Source organism: Abrus precatorius, unplaced genomic scaffold (genome assembly GCF_003935025.1).
Source record: "Abrus precatorius isolate BTA unplaced genomic scaffold, Abrus_2018 Scaffold4, whole genome shotgun sequence".
NCBI classification, from domain to species: Eukaryota; Viridiplantae; Streptophyta; class Magnoliopsida; order Fabales; family Fabaceae; genus Abrus; species Abrus precatorius.
Window position 1 is genome coordinate 8,061,285 of NW_020874384.1, and position 17,526 is coordinate 8,078,810.

At 31.9% G+C, this 17,526-nt stretch overlaps 1 protein-coding gene across 2 annotated transcripts; it reads left to right on the forward strand.

The window, feature by feature from the left end:
• The first annotated feature begins 5,709 nt into the window (after positions 1-5,709).
• Positions 5,710-9,747, forward strand: LOC113865360 (probable glycerol-3-phosphate dehydrogenase [NAD(+)] 1, cytosolic). 2 transcript variants are annotated; one of them, XM_027499848.1, is made up of 5 exons: positions 5,710-6,977; positions 7,286-7,507; positions 8,510-8,757; positions 8,886-9,025; positions 9,329-9,747. In XM_027499848.1, exons 1-5 carry the CDS (start codon positions 6,221-6,223, stop codon positions 9,453-9,455), a joined length of 1,494 nt encoding a protein of 497 aa, XP_027355649.1. In that variant the 5' UTR covers positions 5,710-6,220; the 3' UTR covers positions 9,456-9,747. The 2 variants fall into 2 exon arrangements, with proteins under 2 accessions (XP_027355649.1, XP_027355648.1); XM_027499847.1 differs by having other exon boundaries at positions 5,928-6,977; positions 8,480-8,757; positions 9,329-9,485.
• Positions 9,748-17,526: the final 7,779 nt, after the last annotated feature.

Below are 17,526 nucleotides of genomic sequence, written 5' to 3' on the forward strand. Positions count from 1 at the left end.
AATTATTTATTTATTAAATATATTAAATATTATTATTTATTCACTCAATTTATTTATTTCTTAATATTTTATTCTAAAATTTACAAATGCTATAATTTTTTAATTCTATACTAAAACAACAATTTTCTTAAACTATTACATATTTAAATTCTTTGAATATATAACAACTAACGTTATTTAAACTTAAAAATAAGTTAATTTATTCACTAACAAGGAACATGATTTACACTAGCATTGCATAAACTTAACGATATTTAAAATTAAACTAACCTTCTATTCACATGTTTCCTAATAAGGAGGGATACAAAACTACCTCCAAAATTGGACTAGGACAAGTGCCGAAAAAGTGGAGACAAAACTCATTTTATTTTTTCATTGCTCACACTTAAAAGAGACATGTTTAGATTATATGAGTGACATCTTTCATCCAACATGAAACACATGCTTTCCAAGACACATGGTTAAAAGGCGCAACAAATGGCATATGGTACACATCTAATAGGCGCAACACATGTTTGTCATGTTTCATCGATTAGACTTAAGTGCATATTTAGACAACTTCACACCTAGGGAAGCAACACCTGTTTGCCACACCTTAGCACAAGGCTTTTGGTGCATTTTCACTCTATCAAACAACACCTAGAGAAGTGTCATGTGTCGTTATTATATTTGTGACGCATGTTGAATTAACATTTTGCCACATAGTATGTTTCCTTTTGTCACAACTTAAAATGGATTCACACAGGCTAAATTATTTAAAATTACTACTTAATTTGACAAGTCTATTTAAAAATCACTACTTAATCTAACAAGTCTATGATAAATTTGTTAAAAAAATTTGGCAAAATTTTTTCTTTATTTTCATTATACAAAAATATGATAAATTATCAAAGTTGATTTATAACTCAACCATAACCAATTAAACTCCAACATATTATAATATCAAAACTAGAATATCTAATACATATTCAAAATAAAAAATTTAACTCTTTAACAACTGTAAAATGTCTAAAACATAATAAAACAAAAAAATACTGAGGTCACTAAAATAATGAAGGCCTATTAACAGAAATTTTACTAAGATGAATTGATTTTTCTAAAAATCTGCAACTCTACTTGTGATATGTAAATAGTGAATAAATAGGGTAGTTAGTCATACAAATTCAATAAAGACATAATAACTACAATGAATAAAGAAAGGGAAACAAATAAAGCATAAATAACTCACAAACATAGAACTTAATTAAAGTATACAACTTTAAAAGAAATTCATTGTAACTACTTTTTTAAAAGTTTAGTCATGATCAAAAGTTTACACTATTAAATAAAAATATTGTTTTAATTATGAGTGCGATGATAAAATATGCATAAAGAAAAGTTAAATAATAATAGTTTCTTAAAACATCAATAAAATAAATGCCAACATAATACTATGAGAGTCACTCACGAGAGAACCAATAGCTCAAGGTAATTACACCTAGTTGATAGTTCTCTTCGTGCAATTTTTAACAGGTAGTCCTCTCATCTCGAAGTATAATTAGGTGTAACTAAACTGATCTTTCTATTAAAGATTATAGGATTCTAATGTAATTTCTCCTAAAAAAATTTATATAGCAAAAAATTATTCTCATATATAAATCAAATTTATGTTAAATAATAAAAGTCTCAACACGTATGTTGCACAATTAAATATCATCAAATAAAATTAAAACTATCACTTCTTTCACATTTTTTTAAACTAAATTCATATAATTAAATAAAATACGTAACCCAATAAACTATTACATGATCAATAAATAAATTTAAGACATGTTTCTCCCAAGTAAATAATTCTATGACAATAATAACACAATGAATGATTAGAATAACAATTAAAAACAAGTCAATATGATCATTATTTACTCATAAACAATAAAAGTCAATTAATTTGCTTCATAGGACTACTTTAGAATCGTGAGAAAGGTGCAAGTCTAAAAATTCAAATACTAATAATATTTAACAAAGATTCAAGACTAATTTCAATAATAAAATTTTTTAGATTTATACTTAGAGTTTTAAAATACACATTTCTTAAGAATGAGAACTTGTCAAGTCCTAACATTCTTATATACTTGATTTATAAATATATCTTAAGAACTCAAATAGAAATTTTTTCTCCAACAAGTAACACTTCTTTCTCACAAGAGCACTATCTTTAACTCTAGAAATTTACCTAAATCTATTTATGTGAAAGAAAAAAATGAATAGATTACAAAATTTTTCCGGCATCCCAAAATATGAGTTAAAGCAAAAGAATGATTACTCATTTAAAAAAAAAAAAGAGAACCTACTAAAAACCAAATTGAGGGTAGCATATGAGAGAGTAATAAAGGTAATTGCCCTATCCCTTTTTCTCTTAAACAGTGTGTCTCACCTTTTATCTATTTTGATAATATGTTTGTTGATTAATCTATTTTAAAAAAATTAAATATTTATCCATTTAGATGAAAATTGTTGATTTCTTGTGATGAAGAAATTAGTGGTTAAAATCCTGGTGGGAGCCACCCTATGCACTAGATCACCTTATGTTATAGAAGATGGTGTAATGGATGAACAATTTAAGACAACAACTCAATGAATTAACAACAACAAATGTCTCTGTATTGTATTATCGACAAAAGGAGTTTACTCCAATAGAGGGAAGGCTACTAACATCGAGTAGCAGTATACAAAGATTATAGAAATGAACAAAAGAAAAAGGAAAAATATCTAAAATTAGAGAGAAACGTCCAGGGAGAGAGATTCATAATCCTTCCATGCTCTTCTCTCTCCTTAACCGAGTTCTATACGAGGGTCTAGCCCCACACGTAATCCTTGAGCCTAGAGTTGGTTATTTTGTGCCTTGTGCTTTGCCTCCTTCCCTGGTCCTAAGGATTTACAGCCATGTGTCCTCCTTTAACTATCTCAGTTATTGTGTCTTTTGCCCCTTCTATATGTATACTTGTTACAATTCTTCCTCCCTTAAAATCAACCTTGTCCTCAAGGTTGAGGTCAGCGTATGCTTGTTACAATGCAGAATGATCTTTCCAAGTGGCTTGAGTCGCAACTAAGCCTTTCCATAGCACCAAGTGTTGTTGAACTTGTTGACTCTAGAATTCAGAATTCATTCATGTTGCATAATTGGAGCTACATCCGTATCAATAATAGGGAGTGACACATAAGGAGTAAAATGATCTCCCCTGCATAATTTCAGCTGAGAAACATGGAACACCAGATATATTTTAGTGTTAGGACGTATGAGTAACTGATAAGCAACTTGACCCAACATGGCAGTGATAAGAAAAGGACCTAAGTACCTTAAACTCAGTTTTTGTTCTTTCTCAAAGCTATTGAATGTTGTCTATAGGGTTGTAATTTTACTAACACCTTGTCACCAACTTTAAACTCCACTATTTTCCTCCCCTGATCTGCATATTTTTGCATGTGTTGTTGGGCCTTCTACAAATTCAATTTTAGCTTGCTCCAAATAACATCTCTCTACAACAAATCAACAATTGATCTTGGACTAAAATGAGATCTTTGCTATCTGAAACATTCTCGATGAGAAAGGGAGGATCTCTACCTTGGACCACCTTGAAAGGTGTCATTCCACTACTATGATGGTAGGAAGTATTGTACCAATACTTCGTCCAAGGCAGTAACTTGGCCCAATCTTTAGGAGCATCATAAGTAAAACATGTTAAATACATCTCTAAGCACTTATTCAATGCTTCAAACTGCCCATTAGTCTGAGGATGGTATGCAGTGCTCATGTTTAAAGTTGTGCCAGTCAACTTGAACAAATGTTGCCAAAAATGACCATTGAACACCTTATCTCTATCTTTTATAATCGTTTTGGGAATTCCATGTAACTTACAACATTTTTCATGAAGCAGCAGCCACCTGCTTGTTAGAATAATTCGCTTTAAGGGTAGAAAATGTGTATACTTAGATAATATATCAATTAGACTCGTGATGAAATCTATGGCCAAGTCTTCCTATATTTGATTAGGAATAGGGAAGACAGCAGTAAACCAGAAGGTAGTGTATTATCAGTTTTTGCCTTTTGACATCCGAGTGCCTAGCCCCACACGTAATCCTTGAATCTGAGTTGGTTATTTTGAACCTTGTATTTTGCCTTCTTCCCTGATCATAAAAATTTGTAGTCACGTGTCCTTCTCGGAGTGTCTTACCTATTGTCTCTTTTGCCCCTTCTACGTGTATAATTGTTACATTTCTCATTTATTTCAAAATGTTTATTTCACATAGAGAACATTGACAAACATATACTAGTGAATTTATCTATTCTGGACCGATTAAAAATAAAAATATCATCACAAAATTGACCTAGCGGACAGACATTATTCTTCTGATTCATTATGTGCAAATGTCTTTTTCCTCGTGAACAAGAAGTGCATGTAAAACGCTTCCCAATAAAACTCTGCAATGAAAGAGATTTTAGGTACCTGCCAAAGTTGGGTTCATTTCACGAACATCACTTATTTTCATGCATCATCAGAGATCATCTTTCAAGCGAACAGATTCAATCACTGAAATGTGAAGCTAATAATATTAAGTGGCGAGTATCCCACGGGAATTTGGATAGAAGATGCTTGGGTTATTATTACATTAGCATTCTCAATCATGCATTTGCATGCTTGACTAGAAATTACATGAGATAATTGATGAGATTCGTTAGCAACAAACAACCTTTGTGAAACATCGTAAACAGATAGATTGATTCCAATTGTAAGTATTAATGTGGTGCTGAAGCAAAACAACAAAGGGGAAGGAAGAATCAATCGCAACTTCTGTTAGATCTTACGCTCAAACAATTAAGCGATGTTATAGGTTAGGTGGGTACCAACTTGGCCCAAAATATTAGTTTCTAATGTTTCATTGTTAACCACCAAAATATAAATGATGATCAAATTTAATTTTTGTTTTTGGACGTTGACTTTGGACTCAAATAAAATAAAAGAAAACTTTAACATGGCATGGATACTAATAAAAATAAATAAATAAAATTAAATATGATAATATCATCTGCCAAATTTTAATTTTTATATTATTTAATAATTTGTTGTAAAATATATAATTGATTAATTTAACCGTTAAATTATTATTATTATTATTATATATATATATATATATATTTATTATTGTATATATTAAATTTTTCATATATTTATAAATATATTATTTAAAAATATTTATTAAAATAAAGTAATGCGATAAGGCGACACGTGTCAACGTCTTGACTCAAAATATGTAAATGTTTTTAATTTATTTCATAATTTTTGTTCATTTAAAACTATTTCTTATTTAAGGAATTTTATAGACCAGCGTAACAATTTTTTATTTTTACTTTTTAATTACTTTTTTTTTTATGCTTACACTTGATCTGACTTACATCTAACGAAAATTTTGTCCTTTTATATATATAATTAGAGAATAGCATATAAAGTCGTGTGCATGGCACAAAATAAAATAAAAAGAGTTGTATTACAATTGAGTTTTAAATATATTAATCAAAGAATAATACATATGCAAAATTATCCGAGCGAAACTAAGCTGAAAAGGAAGGGGAATTAAAATAAGATTATAAGATAACGTGTTATAGTTTTAAAAACTTAAATTATTTTTCTAAAGTTTTCAACATTAAAAGAGAGATAAAGAAAAAAGGAAGGAAGAGCCCAAGTTAAAAGGATACTGTAAAAATTGAAGGGTTTGTGAGTGTGGTGTAGTAACTAGTAACGACGGCGTGCATTAGCTCCGTTGTCGCAAGGATTGACGGCTACAACGATAGTAGACGGCGCATGTACTAAGCGACACAGCACAGAGGAACAACACCGTCGCATTCACAGCTTCCAAGGTCTCTGTGAAGCTTCTCTTCTTCCATTTTCATTTCAAGTTCACGCGTTGGAGAACCCGCCGACATTGGTTGTTTTTGTTGTCCTTTAATGAATGGTTTGTTCGGATTAGATTACCAAACTAGTCAATTGGGGACATTTTCTTACCACGCATGTCATAGGCCTTATAAATGCATCTACACCAATGTTACTGAATTTCCTTTTCTCAATTCATTGATTTCCCCGTGTGATATGATTGGTGGGGTTGGTTGTTTTAGTTAGAATTTGATGTTTTGGAAGGTAGTGGTTACTTGGGTGCCTATTTTTACTTCTAAAGGTTGAAGCTTTGGATGAGATTTTCTACTAAGGTTAATGGGTATTCAAGATCTTTAGTTGATAGCTCCCAGAATTTTTATTTGTATTTGGCTGTGTCATTTAGATCAAAGATGTATGGAACCGGTGAAGCTATGTCTAACAATGCATGTTCAAATGGTTCTATCCAAAATGTAAACGGTAGTTTGGAAGAGAAGCTTGATGAGCTTCGTCAGTTAATGCGGAAAGTGGATGGTGATCCATTGAGAATAGTGGGTGTTGGAGCTGGGGCTTGGGGTAGTGTGTTCACAGCTATGTTACAGGAGGCTTATGGTAGTTTAAGAGAAAAGGTTCTGATTAGGATATGGAGAAGACCCGGAAGAACAGTTGACAGGGCCACGGCTAAGCACTTGTTTGAGGTGATCAATTCCAGGGAGGATGTGCTGAGGAGGCTGATTAGGCGGTGTGCATATTTGAAATATGTCGAGGGAAGGTTAGGTGATCGTGTCCTTTATGCAGATGAGATTTTGAAAGATGGGTTTTGCTTGAACATGATTGATACACCTTTGTGTCCTCTCAAGGTTGTGACAAACTTGCAGGAGGCTGTTTGGGATGCTGACATTGTGATTAATGGTTTGCCATCCACAGAAACCCGTGAGGTATTTGAAGAAATTAGCAAGTACTGGAAAGAGAGAATCACAGTTCCTGTCATTATTTCCTTGGCAAAGGGTGTAGAGGCTGAATTGGGTCCTGAACCACGAATAATAACTCCAACTCTGATGATCAATCGAGCAAGTAAGATACTTTTATGTACATTTCATTAATTGCTTTGTGTTGTGATCTACGTTGTTTGAGTTATATGCACTTTGAAGTTCCCTATCTTTCTATCTAAATGTTCCCTGTAGAATTTGATAAGTTAATCCCTCTTTTAGTGTAACTTCAACCTATTTTATAATGTGGTTTTCAGTTGTGACTAGGTTTCTTTGTCCTGCAACTTGAATTTTGCTTCATTTCAATTTTGTTGGCAACATTGTCCTACAACTTGATTTTTTTTTTATTTTTTTTTTATTCATTTCATTCATTGTCTGTATCATGTCTTGCAGCTGGAGTCCCCATTGAGAACATCCTTTATCTTGGAGGTCCTAACATTGCCTCAGAAATTTACAACAAGGAATATGCAAATGCTCGGATCTGTGGGGCAGAAAAGTGGAGGAAACCACTGGCGAAGTTTTTGAGGCAGCCCCACTTTATAGTGTGGGATAATGGTGACCTTGTTACTCATGAAGTTATGGGTGGATTAAAGAATGTATACGCTATTGGAGCAGGTAAAATTTAGTTATTGTACAAAACAACTAAGTAGAGGCAAATAGGTACAAATAGTATTAAGCAGGAGAGAGGGAGAGAAGAATCTTTCTTTCTTATTAGATATACTCACGGTGGAAACTTTTTTTCAAAGGGATCCCCAATTTTTATGTCTTTTTTTTTTTCAAATATACTTTAGAGTTTAGTGTTTTGTACTTTCTTATTCCAGATATTATTTTGATAAACTATTCAGAGGATTCCCACTCGCCAAGCTTCTTCCTGGGCTGTTTATTTATAACCTACAGTTGTCGGGGTTTATTGGTTTAGTGAGTCCCCACTTTTCAGGCACTTTGCCCTTTTTATAACTTCTTATTTTCTCACTGAAGTGACTTGTTTATTGTATTTTATTTGGCTAAATATCATCCAGAGCTTTTAGAGATTAGGAATGACTTTTTAGTCTATGATAGTCTGCTTCGGACTCTACTTTCTTATTTGTTGTGTTTCTTTGAACATTGAACACCTACACCAGCCCAAGATCTGTTTCTTCACGTGTTGCAATTTAATCTCAATACTTATTGGTATAAAGGAGCTCCATAATGCCTTGTGATTGACAGATTAGAATTGATCAAATGATTTCTCTATTGAGCAAATGTATTTATTTATTAAAGAACAATTGATGATCTCCTGACTTTTGAGAACAAGTTATTTTGGCAATACTCAGAAGGTGTAAATCTGCAACTGAAATGATTTATTCCAGAGGTCTTGATTTTATCAGATACCAATAATTTGTCAATAAAAGTACAATTTTCAAATATGATTATGTAGTCACATAGAATGGACTTAATATCAGTGAGAGGTTGACATACTATTTAATGTTGTAGTTAGACTGAGTTTCTGGATGTCATTCATGTAATGTGCTTTGATGGTCTTTTCTTTGAATTCCTTTTTTCTGTTGGACCGTGGTATATTGTGCTCTTAATGTTTTCAATTATTGTAATTTGTACTCATGACATTTGATTTCACAGGAATGGTAGCTGCTTTAACAAATGAGAGTGCCACCAGCAAATCAGTGTACTTTGCTCACTGTACGTCGGAGATGATTTTTATCACTCATCTATTGGCAGAAGAACCAGAGAGACTTGCAGGGCCTCTCTTGGCTGATACGTACGTAACCTTGTTGAAAGGTCGAAATGCGTGGTATGGACAAAAGTTGGCCAAAGGAGAATTGAGCCTTGAAATGGGTGACAGCATCAAGGGAAAGGGGATGATTCAGGTATAGATTTTGGTCATTCAAAATACCTTTGGCTCTTGCTTTCTGATCAGAAAGAATTTAAGATAGCAAAATTCATTCAAAGTTTCTTCAGCTTATCAATGATGTGTATTTTGCTTTGCATGTTATAGGGAGTCTCTGCAGTTAAAGCATTCTATGAGCTACTTAGTCAGTCCAGCTTAAATGTCCTAAATCCTGACGAAAACAAGCACGTTGCCCCAGTGGAGCTTTGCCCCATCTTGAAGATGTTATATAAAATACTAATAATTAGGTAATAAATTTTGCTACTTAACTGCTCGTCTCGCTATCTCTATTCTTCCTTTCAGAATGAAAAAAAAATCAAACAGATGGACCTAGGCTTTATTGGCTTTAGAGTAATTTATTTTAAACCCTCCACGAATCCATTTTAGTGTTAATACATACGGCCTTTCAATGGAAGTTTCTATGTATCCTTGCTAGCTAAATTGGAAATATTATTGAAATCAATGGATTATGCTACCAGCATCAACTAATATACAGTAATATGAGTTTGAAACTAACTTTTTCCCTGGTTTTGCTGACCTCTAATCTTCAGGGAATCTCCAGTACAGGCCATTCTTCAAGCATTGCGAGATGAGACCATGAATGATCCTCGTGACCGTATTGAGATTGCCCAGAGCCATGTGTTTTACAGGCCATCTCTTCTTGGTCACAGGCCTTAGAATCTTAAGTATGTTTGTTCTGCTCCTTTTTTACAATCCAATATGGAGTCAACAAAGTAAAGTTGTGTCAGGATTTGAATGATGAACTGTGGTGTTCTGGTAACAATTTCTTAAATGTTGGCAATCCACTAGCATTTTCATCATAAGTGACCCTTGTTATAGTTAGAAAGCAGGTGGGTTTTTAATTAAGGAAGGCTTTTGAGAAGGCGTTTTATTGTATCTTATAAATTATTAACATTACTTCATTAATTTTTCCCTTCTATAAATAGTAAGTACCTAAATGCCATTCACTATCACAATGAGTAGCTTTGCCCAAACACATAATGCATTTGCATTTGACCTACTCACCTATAACAGATTATTTAAACCAAACCTTAAAAAGATATAGTAAGCTCTCTACACTGAAGTAGAATTGTTAATTGTGCAGGATAAGGTATTCATGTTAGAAATTCACCTATTTTTTAAGATACTTTTAAACATTTTAAGTGTTTGACTATGGTAGATTTACTTGAGAACTAGACCAACAATCCATGTCTTGTAATGGGAAATTGCTCTTTAATTCAAATAATCATAACTTGCAAAAATATTAAGTCAGTGCTATTGGGCCAAAAAAAATTGTCATTTTATCGTTGATACGCAACATGTTATTGATCAGATTTATTATAGTATAGGTTACTTGCAGGCAAATGATGTGTTTGAAAAATCAGTTTAGGTAAATATTATTTAATAAACTTTTATTATATAATGACTTATTCAGAAGCTCATTGAGATAGTTAAAATAAGCTAATAAAAAGTTGTAAATCACTTTCATAAGTCTAAAACAAACTCTTCCAAAATGTCTCTAATTTAGGTCAACATGCCAAGGAAATTGAAAAGGGATAAAAAGGTTATTCAAGCTTGAAAAGATTTTGTTTGTCTATGATTTTAATGTTAAATTATTAATCCCACACGGTTCTTGGAGCTTGATCCTTGGTATTTTTACCCATTAAAAAATAATTTAAAATAATTTAAATATATTAATGTTTATAATAAAATAGTATTCAGGTAAAATTTTAAAAATTTAATTTGAATGCACTAATAATGTAAATATTTTTTTTACTATCAGGTAAATATTTTAGAAATTTATATTAATTATTTTAGATTTTATACGTGATGTTTTTAGTTTGTTTAACAGTATAAAATTATTATGCTAAAATGTATTAAAATTAAACTCAATTTTAAAAACAATAATTATAATAAATAATTGTGATAACTTTTGATTTGTCTGGATTAATAATGTTAGGGCTCGGCCAAATTGAATTAGGTGGAGTCAAGGCATTTTTTTTATTCTTACCTGAACTAACACATTGTTATGGGGTGTTTTATATCTAAATAAATAATTTTGTTCATAAATAAAAGAATAAATAATTTAATTAAATATTTATTAATAAATAATTATTTAAAATTTTAATGTTTTATACTATTAATTTCATAATAAAATTTATTATAAACTATTTTCATAAAACCCAAATAAGTTTCATAAAAATAAGTTGCATTTTTTATTTTTTACACCAACATATTAGATAATGTTCTTTTGTTTCACTGCTATATTGAGGGTCCGATAGTTTCAACTTTTATAATTGTAATTACAAATTAAAATTATATAAAATAAACATATAATTTATATGAATTAGAATTTAGTAAAAAAAAAGTTATAGTCCTTTAAAATTTAAAATTAAAGAGGTCAAAATATTTGAACACATTTGTGATAAATTAAGTATGACTATGTTCAAAGATAAACATAATCATGTTCGTTAAAACATGGCTATGTTAGTTCATAAGTCATACAAGGATGGTGACTTATGTATAATTTACAAGTCATTTCATCCTTGTGTGACTTAAGTTTGAACATGGTCATGCTTAACTTTAGCATGGGACATGCTCAATTGCAAGTCGGTTAAACCTTATGTGAGTTATGTGCAAACTATAATTCGTTTCAATAGATCTTGGCATGCAAATTATGTCTAACCAAAATCAGCTTATCTAGAGCTCCAATTATCTATTTGGGTAGGTTTCTAACGAGTCAAGTTTAAACAATTTTTTGAATTGGGTTCTTTTGGTCAGACTTAGGTTTTGACAGCAAAAACCAACGGTACTTGAACCCAACCAAATGCAGCATATAAAATAATAAATTTTGAAACCCTAAAACTGTAATGCACCATTTTATGTCTCTTCTCCCACTTCATACCACACATTAACACACTTTATAGGGAGTATGAATGCATACTCAGCTTTTCACGCAGATTGTAAACAACACATTTGCAACTTCTTCCACACCACTAAACCAATTTATGTCATTTCAATTGAAACTCTCTTTTCTTCTCTCCCCACTAAGGATTTTTCCTAAGGCTACTTAATTCTATTTCTCTTTGCAATTTATGAATTATGCCAATTTGTTCCATCTTTGAAAGAATTTGAAATGGTGTTAAGCTTGACGGTTTAATTCCAAACTAATTGCTCATTATAGTTTAATGTTTGATTACAGTTATATCACTTAGTCGCATGAAGGAAGTGAAAAAAAGTGATAACAATAGTCATTGCTCATTGGCAATAGAAGGTTGGTGATCTTGTGCTTGCCAAGGTTAAGGAATTTCTTTCTTAGCCCGCAATGGTGGGTGCTTCCTGCTACTTCTTGCTATTTTTTAGCAAATATTTGAATTTTTTGGTTGATTTTGCTATCTTGATTGTTAAATAGTACACTTTTGTGTTGTATGTTACTTTGTTTTACCTTAACCATGGTTTGGTGTAGTAGATATTGGATAGAGTTTGCCTAGTGTTCGCTTATGAATTGGGATGATTTTTTTTTTTGTTAATATATATTTTCAATTTAAAGTTCTTGGGGTTGACCTTAATTTTTTGGTAACTTAATTTTTTTTAGAGGCTTCCATGGAAAACATTAATTAGGAATAGTGATGGAGAAGGTAAAAGATAAAAAAAACTTGTCTAGGCCTAATAGTCTGTCATTGTTTGCAACCATCCATAATTAGTTGTTATTTATAGACTCAAAACTTGATTCACTAGAAATATTTATTTGACAGAAATGAGTGAGAGAAATTTTCATGGATTTGGTTGGATTGAGCATTAGTAGCTTGAAACCAACTAATAAGCAGCTCTACGTTCTACCCTGATATGATCTATGTATTAAGCACTATTAGGATATATTTTAAATTTTTAAACAACATGACATTTTAAAAAATTATTTTTTATTTTAATTATAATAAAAATTGGATTCTAGTAACAATGAAAAGTGATCTTGCATATTATGTTAGAGACATTCCCACTAACTTTGTGTTGATAGTGATAGAACGTTAAAAATGAAATAAAATTATTAGTAGGGTTTCATCTTGAAGCTCAGATCTGTGTTTGATGGACTACACAAACCATCAAAAGGCTGAAAAATGGTCTCAAGAAGAGACCGATTTAATGGAAAGAAGAAGCACCAAGAAGGTTAAGCTGGTCTTGCTAGCATCAGAGAAGGATCTGGGTGCAAATATGCAACAAGAATACAGTCAAAATGCTCTTGATGATCAGGTGTCTTCGAACCCTAACTTTTCTACTACAGTTTCTTATAAAGATAAAGTCTTATTGATTAAAAATTTATATCTTACCCTTAAAGATGAGGATATTGTAAAATCGGTGCTAGAAGAGCTTAATATTAACCCTAATTTTGATGAACAATATTTGTCTAATTCTAACAAATTCTATGCCCTAATCTAAATCCCTTTAGAGATAAACAATGATGTTCTCCCTAGAAACATTCGTTGATTGTTAAACTTCTAGGTAAAATGATAAGTTTCAACTACTCGTATCAAAAGTTAGGTAATGTTTGGGGGGAATAGGCCCTTGAAAATACTAGATCTGAATAATGAATATTTCTTAGTTAAATTTGATAATAACAAGGACTATAAATATGCTTTATTTGAGGGTCCTTGGCTAATCTTGGACCACTAACTATTAGTCCAACGCTGGAGGCATTTGTTCAGGCCTAGAGACCATTCATTTAAGAAACTTGCTACCTAGGTTAGCATACCGGACCTCTCCCTTGAATTATATAAGGAAAAATTTCTATGGCAAGTAGGTTCTTATCTGGGGTCTAATGCTTAAAGTTGACCCACCTAATACTACCCTTTAATCTAGAGGTAGGTTTGTTAGGATCTATGTAGAACTTGACCTTAGGAAAAATCTTGTCTCTTTTTTCAAAGTCCTTGGCCAAGAATTTAAAGTTGAGTATGAGGGCCTACACTTTATCTCTTTTCATTGTAGAAAGTATGGCGATAAGTAGGAATTCTACCCTGACCCTTGTAACATCCTTATCTCAAAATCTGTACAATGTATGAATTATTCTTAATCATTTAAAATAATACATCTTTTTTTTTTTAATTCAAAGAATTTATTATAGCAAATTACTGAAAATTTTTCTTTAAGTTCTGTGTGTAAATGAAAATTTTAAAACTTATAATAATAATATAACAATAATAATAAATATTAGAAAGAGTAAATAAATATTACAAATACATCTTAGTAGTCTTCATGGGAAACCTGAATATAAAGTACATACATTAACATCAAATTTTTACAAGCTGTTAAAATGGATGGGACTTAAACAACATATTCATAACCATAATATTTACATTACATAAACAAATATAAGTCTCATAATAGTCTTTCTTAAAACCAACTACTGAAGACCGATCATACTCATCTACAACGTTCCACCTCTCTATTTCAGCTAAGTCTTCCGAATCCAAATTCTCGTCTGATCCCAGGTAGCGATCGCCTAAATCAGCTCTAACCTTTGTGCTAGTGACATGCTCAAAGGTCCATCTAGATAGTCTTTTAAAAGAGTCATGATCGTGGTAGGTAAATAGATACGTGAAAGCTGTCAGGGACCTAACGGTACCTCTTTACATATATACACACAAGGTCTGGTGTATTCTATTCCTAGGAAAGTCAAAAGGAATACTACGAGAGAAATACATCTCTATCATAACAAAAATCCTAGGTTCATCCTCTACAAGTATAGCAAATTTAAAATAACATACTCTTTAATATTGATTAAATACATAATTTAACCTAAAATATATAAAACTATCTATTAGTCTAATTTTTCCCTGAGTCTCTATCATCCTGTTTCTTGAATTTATTAGTAAGGATGAGCATCTATTCTATCATTTTTCAAGCATTATATCATAAAATCATAAGTTATAGTATAAAGGCAACATAATTCATTTTCACACTAAATTCACATTACAAATATATTCACACATACATAACTCATAATTCACTATCTATTATCCGTTTTCTCACTCCAATACGTATTCCCAATGCACTGTGATCACAGATATCGATACTTCTAGCACTTCTTAAGGTCTTAATCAACTAGGTAAATAGTCGCCAGTTAACTTATGCACATGGATACAACATGTATAATAATCGAGTCTCTTAGCAAAGGTATAGTCAGGAGTCTAGTCAGGAAATGAATGTGAGGCCATGTGATGCATTCACTCTCAAAAAGAGTTTGTACACAAATGCGAATGTCGCTCACCACTCTACGTTTTTCTCATATTTTTATCGTTTCTAGACTCTATACCTCTAGTATATCTCTGTAACTATTCACACTAGATTCCATCCATATCCAACTCTTAGGTTATTCTCTTTCTCATTCATAAGATCGTGCTTAGTAAAGCACTTCTAGACAAATTCCATTTCACTTATATATATTCATTGATACAATTTCAACCGTAATATTTCATTTTCACATCATTTTCTCATATCATTTTACTCAGACATATTTCATAAAATCACACAAATCACTCAGTAAGTTTCATAATATTTCACATTGAATAATAATCACATAATACATATGAACATGTACCAACCACTTAGTCTAAACAATCAAACAGTCCAACTCATCAAACAAACATCTTGTCATATATTATTCACACAAAATATATCTCAACTATATATTCTCATACCATATTCACGTAACAGTGCTCTATAAGCATAAAATAAATATTGTAATATAACTATAAAACACAGCTTTCCTTACCTCAAAGATGAGCCCATAAGAGAGATAAAAAAGGATCAAAGTTCACGGATGGAAGTTCTCCTGAGTATCAAGAGATATTTATAAGAAAAAGAACAGGAAAAATGATCGAAGAAAATCAAGTTTAATCTGAAGAAACTTACTTAAAGTCGATTAGCTTCAATGTCCAAGTTCGACTTTGAAGAGAAAACAGAGTTTCTGAGGCTTTTATCTAGGTAAAAGACAAGAGAGTTTCAGAGAAAACTTGAGAGAGAGACGTGAGTTCAGAAATAAATAAGATTTCCATGCAAGAAATCTCTTAAATACCCCTCAGCCCCGCGCGTTCTTGCTTAAGCGACGACATCTCACTTGAGCGATGGGAATCTCGCCTGAGCGAGATATGCAAACAGTGGTCTCGCACCTTCTTTTCTGTTATACTCGCTTGAGCAAGCTCCATCTTGCCTGAGCGAGATGGTGTCCAAAGAGCATGATAATTCTCCTATGGGTCCTTGCCTGAGCGACCCATCTAGCCTAGACAAAATTCCCAGCTCGCCTGAGCGAGATCACTCTCATCTAGGCGAAGTGAGAGTTGGGCAATATTTATCTTATCTCGCTTGAGCGAGAATCATCTCACTTGAGCGAGATAGCCTTGTAACAAGGTATTTATGCACGTTTAATCTCGCCTGGGCGAGATTTACCTTGCTTGAGCAAGATCTCCTGCACCAAAGTGCCTCTCAAAAGTCTCCATTTCTCTTCTAAATGCATTCTAATACTACTTAACATTAATCAAAACATAATTTATCAAAAAATGAAAAGAGGATGTTACAACCTTCATAAACATATTCGTGATAACTCTGAACCCACCCCAGGCCAATGAATCTAGAGAAAAATAAAAATGAGGATCCTATGCCTCTCAAGGAATCAACTAAGGCAAAAGCTAAAGGGAGTCAAGAGGGTACTGTAGCAGAGGAACAATGTCTGTTTGGGCCCTAGATGTTAGTTAAGAGGCCTGTTAGGAAGAAAATAAGGCCACATCCCCCAATAGCTAGTCTAGCTTAGAGTGAGATGAATAAGGAAGTGCTCTTATGGTCAAGATTTGATATCCTAGGTGGTTTTGACCTAGACACTGATAGCAAATAACCTTGAATGTGAAGAAATCCCTAGATTTACCAATTAGGTTTGAGGAGGAGGGAAAGGATCATAAGGGTCTTAGAAAGAGTAAACCCTTAAGATTTAATAATACTAGAGGACCCCCTCTAAGAAATCCTTAAAAGGTAATAAAAACTTAGAAATAAATATATTAATAGGGATGACAAGGGAGTCAATGGATGACAAATGAAGATAGTAATGATAAAGATGGTCAAAGCATTAATAACAAAGAACATAAAAAAATCTTCTCCCTTATGAACAAAATGTATAAAGAGATTAATAATAGTCAGTCTAGTAGTAGATCCATTCAAAACCTGCTGGGATTAAGTTTAAATAACTACAAGAGAGACCATGCTTGATAAACAAATTGGCAAGTGTACCAAATCATTTGTAGTAACAATTAGATTTTATTGTCCACTAGGATTAATGTTAATTATCAAACCATAAGAATATAGCTAGTTAGGTGATAAACAACTTAAGAGTTCAATATAGAAAATTAAATATTACGTAGCAATTAAAAGTGACTTAAACTCTATTGAATTACTTTAGCATGAGAAGAAAACAAAGCGTAAGAAACTAAAATAGAATGGCAAATAAATTTCATAATAGATATAAACTCAGCAAACAAGTTAACAACTAATATAGAAATGGATTGAGTTAGGATTCCTTAATTCTTTCTCATTGTAAAAAGTATGCATAACTTATAATACAACTATTCTAATGGTCAGATTTTTATAGTACTCAAGGTCAATTCCTTGATCAAATGGTTCTAAATCGACTCTCAATTCCTAATTCCTTAGTAAATTAAGAGGAAATTAGTATTAAGTTTAGAAATCAAAAGTGACCACACTATTAAAG

Excerpts from the sequence above, each read along its gene's own strand:
- LOC113865360 (XM_027499847.1), top strand. The coding sequence starts at position 6,221 with ATGAGATTTTCTACTAAGGTTAATGGGTATTCAAGATCTTTAGTTGAT. Across the intron at positions 8,758-8,885 it reads AGGGAAAGGGGATGATTCAG|GGAGTCTCTGCAGTTAAAGC; the intron begins GTATAGATTTTG and ends TGCATGTTATAG. Across the intron at positions 9,026-9,328 it reads TATAAAATACTAATAATTAG|GGAATCTCCAGTACAGGCCA; the intron begins GTAATAAATTTT and ends TCTAATCTTCAG.